Source organism: Crotalus tigris, unplaced genomic scaffold (genome assembly GCF_016545835.1).
Source record: "Crotalus tigris isolate CLP2741 ecotype Arizona unplaced genomic scaffold, ASM1654583v1 scf7180000018306.2785112, whole genome shotgun sequence".
Taxonomy (NCBI): domain Eukaryota; kingdom Metazoa; phylum Chordata; class Lepidosauria; order Squamata; family Viperidae; genus Crotalus; species Crotalus tigris.
In genome coordinates, this window is record NW_024096934.1 from 699,705 (window position 1) to 718,268 (window position 18,564).

General features: G+C 43.1%; 2 protein-coding genes across 4 annotated transcripts in view; both read right to left on the minus strand.

Moving 5' to 3' along the window:
• The window catches only part of CLTC (clathrin heavy chain), a 120,212-nt gene extending 116,492 nt beyond the window's left edge, over positions 1-3,720 (minus strand). Inside the window, exon 1 of one of the 3 annotated variants that reach the window (XM_039350005.1) lies at positions 3,339-3,716. In XM_039350005.1, the coding sequence (XP_039205939.1) occupies positions 3,339-3,380 (42 nt within the window). In that variant the 5' untranslated portion in view covers positions 3,381-3,716. Of the gene's footprint in view, positions 1-3,338 lie in introns of all 3 variants that reach the window. The other 2 variants (XM_039350006.1, XM_039350007.1) reach the window with 2 other exon arrangements.
• A 7,941-nt stretch (positions 3,721-11,661) lies between these two features.
• The window catches only part of DHX40 (DEAH-box helicase 40), a 40,910-nt gene continuing 34,007 nt past the window's right edge, over positions 11,662-18,564 (minus strand). The window contains exons 14-18 of the mRNA XM_039350008.1: positions 17,275-17,383; positions 16,526-16,620; positions 16,214-16,283; positions 13,234-13,462; positions 11,662-12,359 (exon numbers count right to left, since the gene is read on the minus strand). Of these exons, the coding sequence (XP_039205942.1) occupies positions 12,220-12,359; positions 13,234-13,462; positions 16,214-16,283; positions 16,526-16,620; positions 17,275-17,383 (643 nt within the window). The 3' untranslated portion in view covers positions 11,662-12,219. The remainder of the gene's footprint in view (positions 12,360-13,233; positions 13,463-16,213; positions 16,284-16,525; positions 16,621-17,274; positions 17,384-18,564) is intronic.

The following is an 18,564-nucleotide window of genomic DNA, read 5'->3' on the forward strand; positions in this document are numbered from 1 at the left end:
CAAATGTTTTTATAAGACCAGGGCAGCGGGGATTTCAAAGGTCCAAAAAGTCTGGGAGCCACTTAACAATTATCTCATATAGGTAGCTACATAAATTGAATAAAATAGTGATGTATCTGGATTTTAAATCCCTATAGCATCTACAAGACAGATGGTATCAAAGCTAAGAAGTTTTGCAAGTTATTTTTTTCTCTCCAAAAGAATGAAGGATATAATTTATTTAGAAAATGAGTAAGAGTGAATAGCAAAGAGGAAGGTTTTTTTTTTTTTAACTCAACAAGAATGAAAAGAGTCTTTTGGGGTTGTGCTTTTAAAAACTCCTGACAAAAGACAGAATGCCAGGTGTATATGGACATAAAACACACAAAGAGCATATTCTTATAAGGACACTCACGGTCTATTCTACACACAATAGAATTTATCCTGGGAATCAAATGGCTTTATTAAAACCCTTATCGCCGCAATAAAAGCAAACATTCCAGAAAGTAAAGTATAACATGATTATATTCCAAAAGGAGTGCATAAGTTCCCTCCAAGACCAGTTGATAAAGTCTATGCAGCCAGATAACCTACACCCACAGTTCTTTTCATGGTACATGTGAGAAGCCGCATTTTAAGGGAAAAAAAAGATGTTTAAACCCTCAAATAGAGAACACTGTAAGGAACACTGTAAGTATAGGGTCAATTCTGCAAGCCACAGGCTTAAAACAATGCAATCTATATAAGAATGAGCCAATAGCCATGCCTATTTGGGAAAGGGTCTGTAACTTCAAGATAAATCTGAGGGGTCTGTTTTGTTCAAAGACAAGGCAGCTTGCAGGCAAATCTAGAAAACCTTCTCCCCTGCTCTCCTATCCTTTGATGCATCTCCCAGCAGGCAGCTTTGGAGGAAGAGCTATATCCCGCCTACGCAGCAAGGATTAGATATTCAGGATTAGATATTCGCTTGAAGTTGCAACAACAGGGATGGCAGTACAGAAGGTGCTTACACCCTGTCCTCACACACAGACAGTTAAACATGGTTTGGATCTTCCTGAAGACACATTCCTGAACAAAGTAGAACACGAGTACCCAGAAGCCAGAACAGTCAAACAAAAGTGATGTCCCAGCTCTTAAAGATGGAAGGAAAGCATCAAAGTACAGTATGGAAGGGTAAACCTACATCTCTTTCATGTGTTAAGTCAACAATTGGCTCCTAAAAACAAACTGTCCTTGGCAACATACATTGGGAAATTTGCAGAAACAGACAAGTTTTCCTCTATTGTACTATAGGTTGCTCCAGCAATTAGGGATCCTTGTCTAGAATAGCTTAAGGTTTTTTTTTTCCCTACAATACTTTGGAAACTCTTGGAATTATTTCTGGAACATGGAGAACATAACTGCATCTGTTCCCATCAGTTTTCTGGACTGCATTCATAAAGACAAGCAATATTAATGAGTCTTCAAAACCTCACTCAAAAGGAATTGTCAATCATATTCATTACATTTAAAAAAACCTGAGCTAAGTGCTATCAATTGCATTTCTACAGCCCAAATGCTGCAAGGGATTAAGCATCCCTCCCCCCCACCCACTTTTTAACAAATCTCTAAATGACCAGATGCCACAACATCTGAGCTTTTTAAACTCTCATTATAATACACCAACTTCTTAAGTTTGAGCTACTGCTGCCTGCCCACTTTCTGAACTCCAAAGATTACAAATCATTTTCAACCTGCTCCAATTTTCATATATCCCAAGCTCACACCCATCCTATCTTCATTGCCAAGTCAACTATTATCCCTCATCAAGATTGTCTTAATGAACCAAGGGATGAAAAATCTGTTATATACTGAAAACATAAACGGAGATGCCCGACAACTAAAAATAAATATTGCTCGCTGCTCTTAGCTAACCTGTTATACAAGCCTATCTACCTGTCTCCCATCTCACACCTCTCCCTTCAGTTTTATATTCCTAATTCTGCCAGTTCAGCTCAGTCCCCCATTCACAAATAGTTTAATAGATCTCTGCATCAAGCTGGGTGCACAGATTACCCCACCTGCACAAGTCAGCTGCAAAATTACCCTTGGCTCCTTTGCCAAGGAGAAATAAGGAAGTTACTCCCCAGTCACTCTTTTGTCTTACGGATTTCTGCTAAACTACTCACACCCATCTACCTTCATAATGATGCCTTTCTGAATTACCTTCCCAAGTTTCAGCCACCACACCTGCTCCAGTTTTCACCCAGGATACCACACACACACCTGAATCAAACAACTTTCTTTTTCATTTTAGCTCCTTCCAAATTAAAGGACATTAACCTGAAACCTTCCTCTTCCCCCTCACATACTTGCTTCGCCCAATTTTCTCTGGCCACTTTAAACCAGGGTTACCCTCTTCTTTTTCCATAGGGACCCTCCACTCCAAGGAGCCTGCCTACCTTCACCTATCGTCCGGCACACCTGTTGAAAACCAAGGCCTATTAAAGAGGAAGCCAGCCTAGGCAGGATTAAATAGAGATATCAGGAAATCAGCCAGATTCATACAAGTATGTGCACGAACAGCCAGCCAGCCCGAGTGCCCAAACAGGCTTCCCTCCACAAGCCCAGAAAGCCGTTTTAATTCTCCCATTAAAAAAAGCCAAACATTTAAACCCTCATACACTCAAACTCCCACATTATTGCTTCTTTTGCCTAGAGAGCCATAGCAGAGCCATTATCAAAAATGCTATAATATGGCAGACAGAAAATTACATTTACACATTTATAGCTTCCTGTCCCACTCAGGAGGAGAAAAGGTAACCTTTATTGTCGTTTTTTTTTTACTGTGGGCACACTGGCACACGTTAAAAATGAAATTCTGTTGCCTGCTCTCAGTATACATACATAAGACATATAGACATGCTATATACTGTATATACTATATATACACATAGGTGGTGTGTGTGTGTATACACACACAAATACAAAAAGGAGTGGGAAAGGTGCCTGCAATTGGAATAATTAAGCTTAATTTGGCTTCATTAGGGAAGAAAAAGACAAGTATCCAAGGTGGTCATTCAAGCCCCTACCCCCCCCCCAATTCCCTATTTACAATGGCAACCGGTAATGCGTGACACATATTTGCTCAATAAATGAAGAAACCCGCTTCTCGGGCCGCCCTTTCAAGCACCCCCCCGTCAGGTGACCCCCAACTGTCAAAGCCGCGAGGGCCTCGAACGAGGCTTCACACGTTCTCACCCACACGTGTACTCGGCTTCAGCACGCCCCCCGCCCCCACCTACCCACCGTCGGCCTCAGCCCGGGCGGGGGCAGGCGAGAGAGTCCCCCCCCCGTCCCGGAGCCGCAGCCCGACTCACCTGGAGATGCTCCTGGAAGCGGATGGGCAGGATCTGAGCCATGGCGGCGGACGCGGTGTTGGGGTTTTGGGGCTCCAGCCTGACGGCGGGGAAGGGGCGCTGGCCTTTCCACAAGAATGCAGGGGCGGCGAAGCGGAGCGCGGCGGAGGAGCCGGCGAGGGGAGCTCGTAATGGCGGGGCAGGCCGAGGCGCTGAGGAGGAGGAGGAGCAGCAGCAGCAACAGCAGCCCCCGCGAGCGATACGGAAACAGCTCGCACGGCGGAAGGACACCGACGGGCCTCCTCAGGGAAGGGAGCGCAGCGACCGCGCCTCCGCCTTATCCGCGCTCTGCCTGCGCCTCACCTGCCGCGGATTAGCCGAGCGGCGGAAGGATTCGCGCCGAGAAGGAAGAGGAGGAGAAGAGACGCAGCCCGCCTAAAGAATCAATGGACTCGGCGGAACGATACGGAAAGCCGGAAGGAACTTTTTTTTTCGGCCGGCCCGCGTCTTCGTCGTGGTTCGTCTTACTAACAGAAGCCCCACCCTCCGAAGCGCCGGGTCTCCCTCCCTCCCTCCGTCCCTCCCCCCCCTTTTTTTGCCACATCATGCGACATGGGCGGGGGGGACGTCAGTTCCGTTCCGAAAAGAGCCCCGCCCATCTGCGGATCACATGGTCGGAGGTTACAATTTTTTAAAAAAAAAAGATCCGCAAGGTGGACGTTCTAGGGCGGAGGAAGTAGCGCCTTGTTCCCTTCCCGCTCTAATATTAAAGGAGCGAAGTCCACCGCGGGCACCCTTTCTAATAGAGCAGAGGGTTAAAGGGGGTGCCGGGAGTTGTCTGGGGAGTTTGTGGGTTCGAATCCTGACCTGGCTGACCTTGGGTCGGTGACCTTTAGAAAAAATGAAAGTGATGACCTGCATATATAACACAATACTGGGCCATTCCAGCAACCGTGTATTGAATCATGGCTTGGTTCAAAGCAGTGTTTGGCTTTTAAAGAAAATGCAATACAGGTAGTCCTCGATTTACGACCAAAACTGAGCCCCATATTTTTGTGGCTTATCAAGACCACCAATGAGTTCCACCCCATTTTATGCCACCCCTTTCTTGTCACAGTTCTTCAATGAAACTCTGAAGTTGTTAAATTAGTCACATGCTTGTTTAGTGAATCTGGCTTCCCCATTGACTTTGCTGCTTGTCAGAAGGTGGCAAAAAGGGATCACATGACCCTGGGACACAGCAACCGTTGTAAGTACAAGTCAGTTGCCAAGTGTCTGAATTTTGATCATGGGGATGCTGCAAAAGTCATAGGTATGAAAAAAGGTCATGTCATTTTTTTTTAAAGTATCACTGTAACTTCAAATCATCACTAAACAAATTGTTGTAAGTTGAAAACTACCTATAAACTCTAAAAAATCTTATGTGATTCTGTTTCAGGCTCCAGAAAGAGAAAGGAAATGCAAAGGAGAACGGACTTTTTTTTTTATTGAAAGTTTTTAAAATTTTACAATAAAATACTCCCCCCCTCACGCCCCCCACCCCCCTCCCCCCTACTTCCCAGAGCTGAATACAGGGTTAAAAACAACAAAAAACATACAACTTAAATGAACATCAAACAATTATATATACATCCAAAAAGCAAAATTTTAAACACTTTAACTCCAATACATAAAAACAAGGATTCTAACCATTACCCTTAAGCATATATTATTCAAAAGCTAAATAATATTTTCTAATCTCATATTTATTCTATACATCCCAAAAAAAACGACAAGATTTTAAATACTTTAACTCCAGTACATAAAAACAAAAATTACCATTACCCTTAAACATAAGTTATTCAAAAGCTTACCCTTAGATATACATTATTCAAAAGCTAAATAATACTTTCTAATATATTTATTCTGTATAAAATTCACCCATCTTTTCCACACTGAAATATATCTCTCTTGCGATTGGTCTTTCAGATAAGCCGAAATTTTTGTCATTTCAGATAAATAAGAAACTTTAAGAAACCATTCTTCTAAAGTAGGCAAAAAATCCTTCTTCCAATATTGTCCAATCAGCAACCTTGCTGCTGTAATTAAATTCAACATTAAAATAATCTCTTTACCACAGTGGTTCTCAACCTGTGGGTCGGGACCCCATTTGGGGTCGAACGACCATTTCACGGGGGTCGCAAAACAAGGCTGTTCGCCATTTCCCCCCCTTTTCTTTGGCCACGCCCTTGGTACCCGGTGATGTATAAGTGGTTGGGGGTCACCACAACATGGGAAACTGTATTATGGGGTCGCGGCATTAGAAAGGTTGAGAACCACTGCTTTACCATCACAATCATCAATAATGAGAATGGACTTTTTTAAGCCTCCGATATTTGGAAATAAATTCTAAGTCCTGCCTTAAGCACAAAGCCAGCTGGGTGTCACCTTGGTCCAGCCACTGTCTCTCAGCCCTAGGAAGGAGACAATGGCAAACTTCGCAAAGAAACTTTAGAAAAACCATGCCAAAAAAACTGCAGAGACCTGTCAAGGCAAATATTGGACATGATTGAATGGAAGAATAAAAATGAAGATAGACTGTCTTTGAATATAGAGGCTCCTTTCTTTGTGCAGCAGTCATCATAATCATACAGAACTATAGAATAGAATAGAATAGAATAGAATAGAATAGAATAGAATAGAATAGAATAGAATAGAATAGAATAGAACTGGAAGAGACCTTGGAGGTCTTCTAGTCCAACCCCCTGCTCAGGCAGGAAACCCTATACCATTTCAGACAAATGGCTGTCCAATCTCTTCTTAAAAACTTCCAGTGTTGGAGCATTCACAACTTCTGGAGGCAGGTTGTTCTGCTGATTAATTGTTCTAACTGTCAGGAAGTTTCTCCTTAGTTCTAGGTTGCTTCTCTCCTTGATGAGTTTCCATCCGTTGCTTCTTGTCCTGTCTTCAGGTGCTTTGGAGAATAGCTTGACTCCCTCTTCTTTGGGGGCAGCCCCTGAGATATTGGAACACTGCTATCATGTCCCCCCTCATCCTTCTCTTCATTAAGCGAGACATACCCAATTGCAGCAACCGTTCCTTATATGTTTTAGCCTCCAGTCCCCTGATCGTCTTTGTTGCTTTGTTGTTGTTTTTCTCTTCTGTCTTCCAAAAGGATAATCATGCAATATTAATAATAGTACGATCAATATATAAAGCACTTTAAACATTGCAAAACAGAAACGTCTAGGTCTGTGCTTTGTAGAAACCACAGTCTAAATTTAGATGTTGGGGCAGAAGAGAAACTAAAGTGACAATAGAACAAAATAATTATATAGGAAAATTCCCTTCTCACTCCTATAGCAATAGCACCTAGTTATATACAGGTAGTCCTTGCCTTACAACTGTTTAGTGATTGTTTCAAAAGTTACAATGGAGCTGAAAAAAATGATTTATGACCAGTTTTCACACTTCCAACTGTTGCAGCATCCCCTTGGTCACAGGATCAAAATTCACACGCTTAGCAACTGGCTCATATTTATGATGGTTGCTGTGTCCCAGCGGTCATGTGATCCCCTTTTGTGACCTTCTGACAAGCAAAGTCAATGGGGAAGCCAGATTCATTTAGCAACAGTTTGACTAATTTAACAACTACAGTGATTCACTTAACAACTGCGGCAAGAATGGCCATAAAATGGGGGCAAAATTAATGTAGCAAATGTTTCATTTAGCAACATAAATTTTGGGCTCAATTGTGGTTGTAAGTCGAGGACTAATTCTACCACCCCCTAGTGCTTTATAGCACTCTCTGAATGGTTTATATTGTCTGCATGTTGCCCCCAACAATCTGGGTCCACATTTTATCAACCTTGGACAGATGGAAGGAGTCAACTGTGGGAAGAATCCAGAGAAAGAAATATTTGGGGGAATATTAAAAAGGCAGAATATATTTTCCCAAAGGAATAATGAAGAAGATATTTAAAAAGGGATAGAAACCAGCCCCAGCCCCAGCCCCTCTCCCCCCAAGCAGAAAACTCAGCAGAGGCCAGCTTTTAGAAATGCAAATTCAATAATCCTTTTAGAAAGATCTGAGCCTTCCAGCCAGAAACTGAAGAAATTAGGAAGACAAAGACACCTAAAATCTACATACCCAACCCAAACTCTAAAAGACATGACCTTTGGGGACATAATAGGATTAACCCACCAATACCAAAAGGGCACACTCAGACTCTGGTCAAGGTACATGACACAGGAAACACAAAGCCTCAAACAGGAACAGGAAACAACCTCAAGAGACCAGAAGGTATAAAAACCCACCACTCCCAGCTACATGTGGTTAGTTTTCCCAGAGCCATCTTTCTGTCTGGCTCTCCTCTTCAATAAACTACAACCTTCTTTCTAAAGCAGTCTCCATTTTGTTTATTCCTGGCTTGGACTGGACCCTGATGAAGATTTTTTTTTTTGAACACAACTTTGAGCTAGTCAGAATCGAACTCCTGGCTGTGGGCAGTTTGCCTGCAATACTGCATTCTAACCGCTGCACCACCCTTATGGGTGATCTGTGACTTCCTCAATCTGGGGTCCTCTACCAAAAGCCTGGGAGTTTGCAATGGTCAGGTGAAAAACAGTCATAAGTCACATTTTTCAGTGCCATTGTAACTTCAAAGAGTCACTAAATGAATGGTTGTAAGTTGAGGACTACCTGTGCTTCGTTCACTCTCTCCCAACCCTCTATTTTTGTAACAACATCCATTTTTCAGGGGGTATACACAATTAGATTATTGTGGTTGTTTCTCTGCCCATTATACCTCTTTTTAAAGCTACTTTCTCTCAGCCCAACCCACCTCACAAGGTTATCGCTGTTGGGCAGAACAGGAGTATTAGATATGCTCCCCAATTTGATTTGATTGATCGATCTAAAAAAAGGGGGGGGAAATAGAATAATAATAATTTGGGAGAGGTCAAAAACTTATGACTGTCAAGACTGCACAATTGAAGCCCCTCCTTTGATTACATGTGTCGCAACACCAATAAAAAGCAGGAATTCCTAGAATTCCCCAGCCATATTTAAGTTGCGTCAATTTCAACTCCCAGAATTCCCCTGCCAGCAGGCTTTAAGTTGTGTCAGTTTCAACTCCCAGAATTCCCCAGCCAGCTTGGTTTAAGTTGTGTGAACTTCAACTCCCAGAATTCCCCAGTCAGCAGGCTTTAAGTGGTGTGAACTTCAACTCCCAGAATTCCCCAGCCAGTAGGCTTTAAGTGGTGTCAATTTCAGCTCCCAGAATTCCCCAGCCAGTAGGCTTTAAGATGTGTGGACTTCAACTCCCAGAATTCCCTACTTTTTAAATTTCTTTTTTGGCACTTCCCTCCCCCCCCCCAACCACAGATACCCCTAACAAGATTTATTGTATTTTAAACCAGGGGTCCCCAACCCCCAGTCTGTTGACCAGCACTGAGCTGTGGCATGCCAGAAACCAGTCCACACAAAAAACGAAGCCCCATTCGCGGCATGCAAGTAACACATGAAACCACGCCCTCTCTGGTTCGCAGAAAAATGTCTCCCCACGGAACCAGTCCCTGGTGTCCAAATGGTTGGGGGCCTCTGATTTAAACCTAAAAGGAATGTGGCACTTGGTCAAAAGTCAAAGACTGTGCCTTGTTAACAATATTTCTGGGCCCTAACTATGGAGGTTTTACACACAGGTTGTCCTCAACTTACATTTGTGTTGAGCCCTGAATTACAATTATAAGTCAGAGCTGTCATGAAATGGGTCATCACGTGGCTGCGGCTGATTTTACGAGCTTGTTTTGTGGAGGTAGTTAAGTGAATGCCCCCATCATTAAATGAGCAATACAGTTGTTAAGTAAATCCATTGTCCACAATGGATGTTTTTTTTGCTGGAAACTGGATATAAAAAGTTTCCGGAAAAAAAATATTGTAAATTGCAGTCATGTGACCACAGAACACTACAAACCAGTTACAAGACCAGGCCCCGGGGCGGGGGCGATGGGAGGGCATCAAAACTTTGAAAGTAGGTCCTAAGTATAATAATAATAATAATAGTAGTAGTAGTAGTAGTAGTAAAGTTGGAAGGGTCCTTGGAGGTCATCTAGTCCAACCCCCTGCTCAGGCAGGAAACCCTACACCATTTTGGACAAATGGCTGTCCAGTCTCTTCTTAAAAACTTCCAGTGTTGGAGCATTTACTGCCTTAGAGAAGTCTGTTGTAACTCTGGACAGTCACTAAGCAACTCAGGGTCCACCTATTCCACACTGGCTGAGTTCACACAATAGAAGCCAACTACAATCCCATTTGGCTGTGTATGTACAGAGTTAATGCAGTAGTAAAATGGTAGCAATCAGATGGATTCCCTTTTAGTCTTTTGAAAGTTCTTATTTTTCTTATTTTTTTTTAATTCAACATTGTCCTCTTTCTCCGTTCTTTTTTTCTTGCATTGTTGCACTGCCGTTGTAATTTTTTATTTTAGGTCCCAGGTATGTTTTATTTTGCATTTTTCCCCTCCCTCCCCTCCGTGTAATCCGCTAAGAATTGTTTGGATTGTGACAAGCCTAGAGATGCATTTGATAAATAAATAAATATTCCCTCTGCAAAAAGAGCATTGCAGTCATCTGAGACCGATCTTCATTCTTGGCTGGCATTCTCCAACAGACAGACAATATGCTCAGGCAGGCAGGAATGCAATTTGAGCCATCGGAGATTTATAAGAAAGAGTACAAAATTTATTTCCATATTTTACAAACTGAAGGCAGCTACTGCAGCATATATTACACAGACACGATGCAACTCAGAAATGTGAAAAAACAAACTAAACAAAAAAAGCTCCCATTTGAAAATGTAACTTGCCCAAATAATTCTGATGTCCGAACGCTAAATTCAAATTGCACCAGCCAGGAAAAAAAATAAATCAATGGCTGTGTAGATAAAAACAAGAAGCAAGTTCTCCAAAGAGTTAAATATATTTCTTTCAGGATTTCCCACCCCCCTCAAATTTGGAGAAGAGAAAGAATCAGGATTTATTACGATGGTGCCCTGGTGTTCAGCCATCAAAAATTCTCATCAGTTTACTATTGATATCTTAGTTGCGTGTAATGAATTTTCAAGTTACTGCAATTCATGGGATACATTGCAAGGGACCCCAGGGACAAGTGGTAAACTAATTTGGATTTATACAGATAGTCCTCAACTTGCTTAGTGAGTAATAAATAATAATAATTATTATTATTATACCATTTGAAGTTATGACAAAACCCCCTGGGGGTATTTACAACCCAAATTCTAAGTTCTGACAGCCCTTGTCGACAACCCTGTTGTCATGTGGTCATAGTTCAGGCATCTGGCAAAGAGTCGCATTTATGGCTATTTGCAACATTATGAGGTGCGTTTTACGACAGTTTTGGGCAAAAATGGCTCATAGCAACCCATTGGTTTGCATAAAAACCACCACCTGAGGTAGGCAACCTTGACTTTTTTATGACTTGTGGACTTCAACTCCCAGAGTTCCTGAGTCAGCATGGCTCAGCTTGGAAATCTCTCCATTTCTCCTCAGCATGGCTGACTCAGGAATTCTGGGAGTTGAAGTCTACGAGTCATAAAAGAGCCAAGGTTGTCTACCCCTGGGCTAGGCTTTCTACTAGCTTCGATCACCTCCCCACACTCTTCTCAGCACCTAAAATGGCCGCCTATGGAGACCTTCCTTGTTTCATCCCAAGGTATGGTGACAGAGAGATATCTTAATGCAATGTTTCTCAACACTGGCCACTTTAAGACGGGTGGACTTCAACTCCCAGGATTCCTGAGTCAGCATGGCTGGCTCAGGAATTCTGGGTATTGAAGTCCACAAGTCATAAAAAAGCCAAGGTTGCCTACCCCTGCGCTAGGCTTTCTACTAGCTTCGATCACCTCTCCACACTCTTCTCAGCATCTAAAATGGCCGCCTATGGAGACCTTCCTTATTTCATCCCAAAGTATGATGACAGAGTGTTTCTCAACATTGGCCACTTTAAGATGGGTGGACTTCAACTCCCAGAATTCCTGAGTCAGCATGGCTGGTTCAGGAATTCTGGGTAATGAAGTCTACAAGTCATAAAAGAGCCAAGGTTGCCTACCCCTGACCACCACAAAAAAGGTCGTAAAATCAGGCCAATGACGCGTGACCTGATTTACAACTGTCACTATACATATTTATTAATAATTAAATTATTTTGAGAGCCAGTTTGGTCTAGTGCAGGGGTAGGCAACCTTGGCTCTTTTATGACTCGTGGACTTCAGCTCCCGAATTCCTGAGCCAGCCATGCTGAGGAGAAATGGAGAGGTTTCCATGCTGAGCCATGCTGGCTCAGGAATTCTGGGAGTTGAAGTCCACGAGTCATAAAAGAGCCAAGGTTGCCCACCCCTGACCACCACAAAAAAGGTCATAAAATCAGGCCAATGACACGTGATCTGATTTACAACTGTCACAGTTATGACCGTGATGGGCAGGCTGCATTACAGTCGTTAACGCAAGGATTACCCTGTAGTTTGGACATGACTTCAGAAATACTGGCGTTTGGGGCCAATGCGATCCAAACGTCCTGTCTCTTTGCAACCGGCCCAGAGTCTGAGATTAATCCTGATCCTTAAAATGGATCTTGCAAAGGGATGATGGTCTCGGTAAGAAAGCAGAAATTCTAACTCCGACGACTTAACTACTGCAACCCTCAATGCTGATTCATCTCTGCTGACTTGTTCTTGTATATCAGATTGTAATTATTCCACAGCAGGGATAAGGGGATTCTTCAAACATTTCTGGGTCCAAGGTCTTCTACTTTCCTTCCTAGCTATCACCAGCAATGTACGCTCTTGTCCAAAAATGGAAACGATCCCAATAGGAACCGGAGTTATGGGCTGGTGATAGTGACCAGCCTAGCTGGAGTCTTTAGAAGAAATGCCGGATCCTTGCACTCTTTGATGCTTCCTCTCCAGGTACCGAGCGCGAGCCTCTCTGATTGACTGCTCGTCGTTCCGCTTCTCCATCTTCCTGGCAGCTTCACCTGGTGACTTTTCTGAAGACAAAAAAACAAAGTTCTGAATCAGGGGTCTCCAACCCGCGGGCTGTGGACCAGTACTGGGCCGTAGCATGCCAGCAACTGCGCCGCACAAAGAAGCAAAGTCCCATCTGCAGGATGCAGGCAGCACACAAAACCACGAAAAAAACGTCTCTCCATGGAACCAGTCCCTGGTGCCCAAAAGGTTAGGGACCTCTGTTCTAAATGACAAAAGAGCAGAAGGTCTCCCATCTACAAACCATCCACCATCTCCTCCTGTCAAAGCTGCCATCGTACTTCAACTTTGCATTCGCTAGCTGCCAATCCGCCATGAATTACGGGGGGGGGGGTGAAGAGAGGGAGCTGGACGGTAGGGGGGAGGAAAGCTACCAACTCATCGTACTTTCCAGAGACACCGTCTCAAGGTCAAAGCTCTGGGAATGGAATGCAACGGTTCACCGACCAGCCCATCGTTGAAGAGACCATTCCCAAAACAATTTATTCAAGTATTCATTTGGACAGTAAGGGAGCAGGGGAGAAGAGGAACTGGATGGGGAAAGTTAACTGGGAAACTTTGGCATGAGATCTTCAGTTCTTGCTATTGCAGGGGTCTTCAAACTTGGCCCTTTCATGACTTGTGGACTTCAACTCCCAGAATTCCTTAGCCATTCTGGGAGTTGAAATCCACAAGTCATAAAAGGATCAAGTTTGAAGACCCCTGCTGTATTGTAATCCACTTGGCTTTTAGTAAACTATACCTTTCAGTACAAATGGAATCGAGGGTGTTTCTTAGCTAAGGGAGCAAATTGGGGCAGGTCTGACACCTCCTGTCTCAAGCCATCTAACCTAGACACGGATGACCTTCTGAACGTCCCACCACTTTGAAGCTCACCGTTCTGTTTTTTGAGGTCTTCCTTCCTCCTCCAATTAGTCATTTCCTCCTCTGTCACGTTCTCCCGGGCCACGTTGCTCAGCTCATAAGCATCAATCTGGTGAAGACGAGGAAGCAGATCCTGCACCCAGGCGTAGCGAATTGGACACACCGTCCTCAAGTAAACCTTGGAGGTCACTACAACGTCATGGAAGAGGATCCAGTCCAGCTGGTCTTCCTGATCAAAGAGCTAAAGGTGGTCCAGGGATTTAGATTAGAACAGGGGAAGGCAACCTTGGCCCTTTTATGACTCGTAGACTTCAACTCCCAGAATTCCTGAGCCAGCCATGCTGAGGGGAAAGGGAGAGGTTTCCGTGCTCAGCCATGCTGGCTCAGGAATTCTGGGAGTTGAAGTCCATGAGTCATAAAAGAGCCAAGGGCGCCTACCCATGGGTTAGAACATAGAAAATAGGGTTGGAAGGGACCTTGGAGGTCTTCTAGTCCAGCCCCTGCTCAAGCAGGAGACAGGTGTTGGATATACTTGCCTCCTTGTGTTATTTGTAAAAATGATAAAGCTGGGATACATATAAATGAAATGAAATGAAACTATTGTTTCTGGATGGCAATAGGGTTTTTTCCCTGACCTGTGCTACAGGTAGTGCTGGACGTATGACCACAATTGAGCCCAAAAGTTCTGTTGCTAAGTGACACCTTTGTTAAGTGAGTTTTTCCCTAATAATAATAATAATAGTAATAATAAAGTTGAAAGGGACTTTGGAGGTCATCTAGTCCAACCCCCTGCTCAGGCAGGAAACCCTACACCATTCCAGACAAATGGTTGTCCAGTCTCTTCTTAAAGACTTCCAGTGTTGGAGCATTCACAGCTTCTGGAGGCAGGTTGTTCCACTGGTTAATTGTTCTAACTGTCAGGAAGTTTCTCCTTAGTTCCAGATTGCTTCTCTCCTTGATCAGTTTCCATCCGTTGCTTCTTGTCCTGCCTTCAGGTGCTTTGGAGAATAGCTTGTCTTCCTCTTCTTTGGGGCAGCCCCTGAGATATTGGAAGGCTGCTATCATGTCCCCCCTCATCCTTCTCTTCATTAAACTAGACATACCCAATTCCAGCAGCCGTTCCTTATATGCTTTAGCCTCCACTCCCTTGATCATCTTTGTTGCTCTTCTCTGTATTCTTTCTATGACCTTTTATGACCTTTCATGCCACAGTTGTTAAGTAAATCACTACCGTTATTAAATTAGCAACACGGTTGTCTGGCTTCACCATTGACTTTGCTTATAAGAAGGTTACAGAATGTGATCACGTGGATCCAAGATATTGCAACCATCCTAACTATGAGTCAGTTGCCAAGTGTCTGCATTTTGATCACATGACCATGGGGACGCTGTAACGGTCGTAAATGTGAAAAATGGTCATAAGTCACTTTTTTCAGTGCCCTAGTAACTTCGAATGGTCACTAAATGAACTGTTGTAAGTCAAGGACAACAGGTGTTTCATCATGGTGGCCAACATCTGAAAGGGTTTCCTTCTATGGACAACCTACCTGGAGGGGGCCAGCTTGAGGACCCCTAAACAGGAATAAGATAACCTCCAAAGTGCCTGAAGGCAGGAGAAGAAGCAATGGATGGAAACTAATCAAGGAGAGAAACAACCTGGAACTAAGGAGAAACTTCCTGACAGTGAGAACAATTAACCAGTGGAACAACCTGCCTCCAGAAGCGGTGAATGCTCCAACACTGGAAGTTTTCAAGAAGAGACTGGACAGCCATTTGTCCGAAATGGCATAGGGTTTCCTGCCTGAGCAGGGGGTTGGACTAGATGACCTCCAAGGTCCCTTCCAACTCTGTTATTCTATTCTATTCTATTCTATTCTATTCTATTCTATTCTATTCTATTCTATTCTATTCTATTCTATTCTATTCTATTAATATTATTTCATTCTATTCTGTTCCTTCTACTCTACTCTAATTACTCTATTCTACTCTACTCCACTCCACTCCACTCCATTCTATTCTATTCTTTATTGTCATTTTTTACTGTTGGCATACAGGCACACATTAAAAATGAAATTCTTTTTCCTGTTCTCAAAAATGTACACATACATAACACACATAAACATGCTATATACATTCATACATATGTATATTTATATGTAAAGGCGTAGGTCTATGCATATATATATGGGTTGTTTGTTTCTCCTCCGGCGCTTGGTAATTAAGTAATTAACCTAATTACCAAGCCTGGAGATCAAACCTACAACCCAGCTACCAACCGGAGCTACTAATATTCAAACACATCTCAACTTGGGTATGTCTAGTTTAACGAAGAGAAGGACCAGGGGGGACATGATAGCAGTATTCCAATATCTCAGGGGCTGCCATAAAGAAGAGGGAATTAAGCTATTTTCCAAAGCACCTGAAGGCAGGACAAGAAGCAACGGGTGGAAACTCATCAAGGAGAGAAGCAACCTAGAACTAAGGAGAAACTTCCTGACAGTGAGAACAATTAAGCAGTGGAACAGCCTGCCTCCAGAAGCGGTGAATGCTCCAACACTGGAAGTTTTTAAGAAGAGACTGGACAGCCATTTGTCCGAAATGGTGTAGGGTTTCCTGCCTGAGCAGCGGGTTGATGACCTCCAAGGTCCCTTCCAACTTTACTACTATTACTATTACTACTATATGTATGCATATAGCATGTTTATACATGTTATGTACGTGTACACCTCTGAGAGCAAGCAACAGAATTTCGTTTTTAACGTGTGCCAGTGTGTCCACAGTAAAAAAAAAAATGACAATAAAGATTATCTTATCTAACAGGAATGTCCCTATTAGAAGAATCAAAGGTATTGCAACCCAAAAACTGAGCAACTGAACGACAGACCCAGGAAGGTCCCAAATGCAAAGGTTCGGCTCAAGAGGCTTTTCTCGCCAGATGTTTAAAGCAGAATCTCCACCACCGAACAATAATTAACCAGAAGAGGCAACTTACAGCAGATGATGGATGAATATAGGCCACGCTACCGTGACCATCCATGGTGCGAAAAGACTTCCCTGCAGACCTGGAATTAAGAGCCCAAGGGGGGAAAAGGGGGGGGGAGAAGATGAAGTTGCTTTGCCCCCATGCCAGGATGTCCCCCAAATTCCCCAAGGACTCCAGTTAGGGGAAAATCACGAAAGCCCCTTGCAACTCTGCAGCAAAAATTACGATCCCAAAGGCTGCATGCTTTGGGCATCGCTGTCTGCCCTACGTTGACTTCAGCCCCCCCCCCACCCCCATCCCACCCCAAATGGAAGGCCTTACCTACGTGCCACGCTGGCAAAATAACCTGCGCATAGACACCTCCTTAGGATCTCGTTTCGGGAACCGTCAAAGTCTTCCTTTAGGAAGTCTGGCAGCTGAAGAACAAAAATTCCAGAAAGAAATATTTTTTTTATTGGGGTTAAAAAAAACTGTTTTGTTTAGGCCTTTTGCTTTAATTTTTTTTGGGGGGAGGTGTTGCAATTTTATAAAAATCATGACGATGATTATCATTATAATTTTATTATGTTCTTTACTATGGTTTTTTTTAAAAGGTATTATCGGTCAAGGTAATGGTTTAACATCTAACCAGCTTATGTAATGTAAGATGTAATGAAGGGAATGACTCAGCAGGGTCTGGGTCTCTTTAAGAGCCTTTGTATATATAGGGATGGTTCCACTGATGTGTTCTTTCTCTTCCGTTTCCTGCTGTAACTGTGGTGTGTTGGATCCTGCTGTATTAGCACGTGTATGCATATTGTTCCTAGTGTATGATATTGTAGATAGTGTAAGATAAACCATCATTTAATATAGACCACTGTTTACTATGATTACTCATGGGTTATCTCACGCAATAAGGCTGTGCACGAGCTAACATTATCGGTAATCATTGACTGGATTGCTGATCTCCAAAACGTCTTAGAAAAACAGATAGACTGATAGATCTTGGACAGTGCTAGATGATCTCTGATTGACAGGAGACCAAAGCAAGCAAGAAATAATCCAAGCTCCATTAGCAAGCTTTGATTTACCTGTTTCAGCCTGTTGACGATTTCACGAAGCTGTTGTTCCACACTGAATGCCAGCTTCACAGCTCTCCAGTGGACCCAATTTTCTTGACACCAAACAGAAGGAGACTCACTGGAGAAGAGCATCAAGGCAGAAAAAGAAGTAAAATTATATTGTTCCCCACCCAGTAGAAAACGTATAGGCTGCATTTTGCTGTATCCCTGAGTCAAGAAGGAGCAGACTGACTTAGATAGGGGGCAGAGATGAAGGGCTAGTATAGGTGCCAGATCTCATGAAGTGGCCTATTCTTTTGAGGCATATTTCGATGTCCTTGTTGGCAAATTCAGAAGGTTCAGAAAAAATATGTATTTTAAAATATATTGTTATGCGCTCTATAGCAAAATAAAACCCAGAAGCAAAGATTTACAATGAGCCTTATTGGTTTGGTTTATTATCCAGAAGATAAGAAATGAATATTCAAAATCTTGGATGCTGAATAGAAAAACTCCAGTGTTCATTACTTAATGAATTCATTAAAATGGGATCTGTAACAGTTGTTTACATTTCTTTTTCAAGACAAAAGGTATAATGGTTCTTTCCCCCCCCCCCAAAAAAAAATCTGACCTTGAAATATCGCAAATATCCATTCATCCTTATTACGGTTTTGAGACATTCTCATTTTGTCCACAGCCTCAGGGATAACAACAACAACAATAGTAAAGTTGGAAGGGACCTTGGAGGTCATCTAGTCCAACCCCTGCTCAGGCAGGAAACCCTATACCACTTTGGACAAATGGCTGTCCAGTCTCTTCCTAAAAACTTCCAGTGTTGGAGCATTCACCGCTTCTGGAGGCAGGTTGTTCCACTGTCAGGAAGTTTCTCCTTAGTTCTAAGTTGCTTCTCTCCTTGTTTAGTTTCCACCTGTTGCTTCTTGTCCTGCCTTCAGGCACTTTGGAAAATAGCTTGACTCCCTCTTCTTTGTGGCAGCCTCTGAGATATTGGAGCACTGCTATCATGTCCCCCCTCGTCCTTCTCTTCATTAAACTAGACATATCCAATTCCAGCAGCCATTCCTTATATGCTTTAGCCTCCAGTTCCCTAATCATCTTTATTGCTCTTCTCTGTACTCTTTCTAGAGTCTCAGCATCTTTTTTACATCGTGGTGACCAAAACTGGATGCCGTATTCCAAGTGTGGCCTTACCAAGGCCTTGTAAAGTGGTTTTAACACTTCACGTGATCTTGATTCCGTCCCTCTGTTAATGCAGCCCAGCATTGTGTTGGCCTTTTTGGCAGATGTAGCACACTGCTGGCT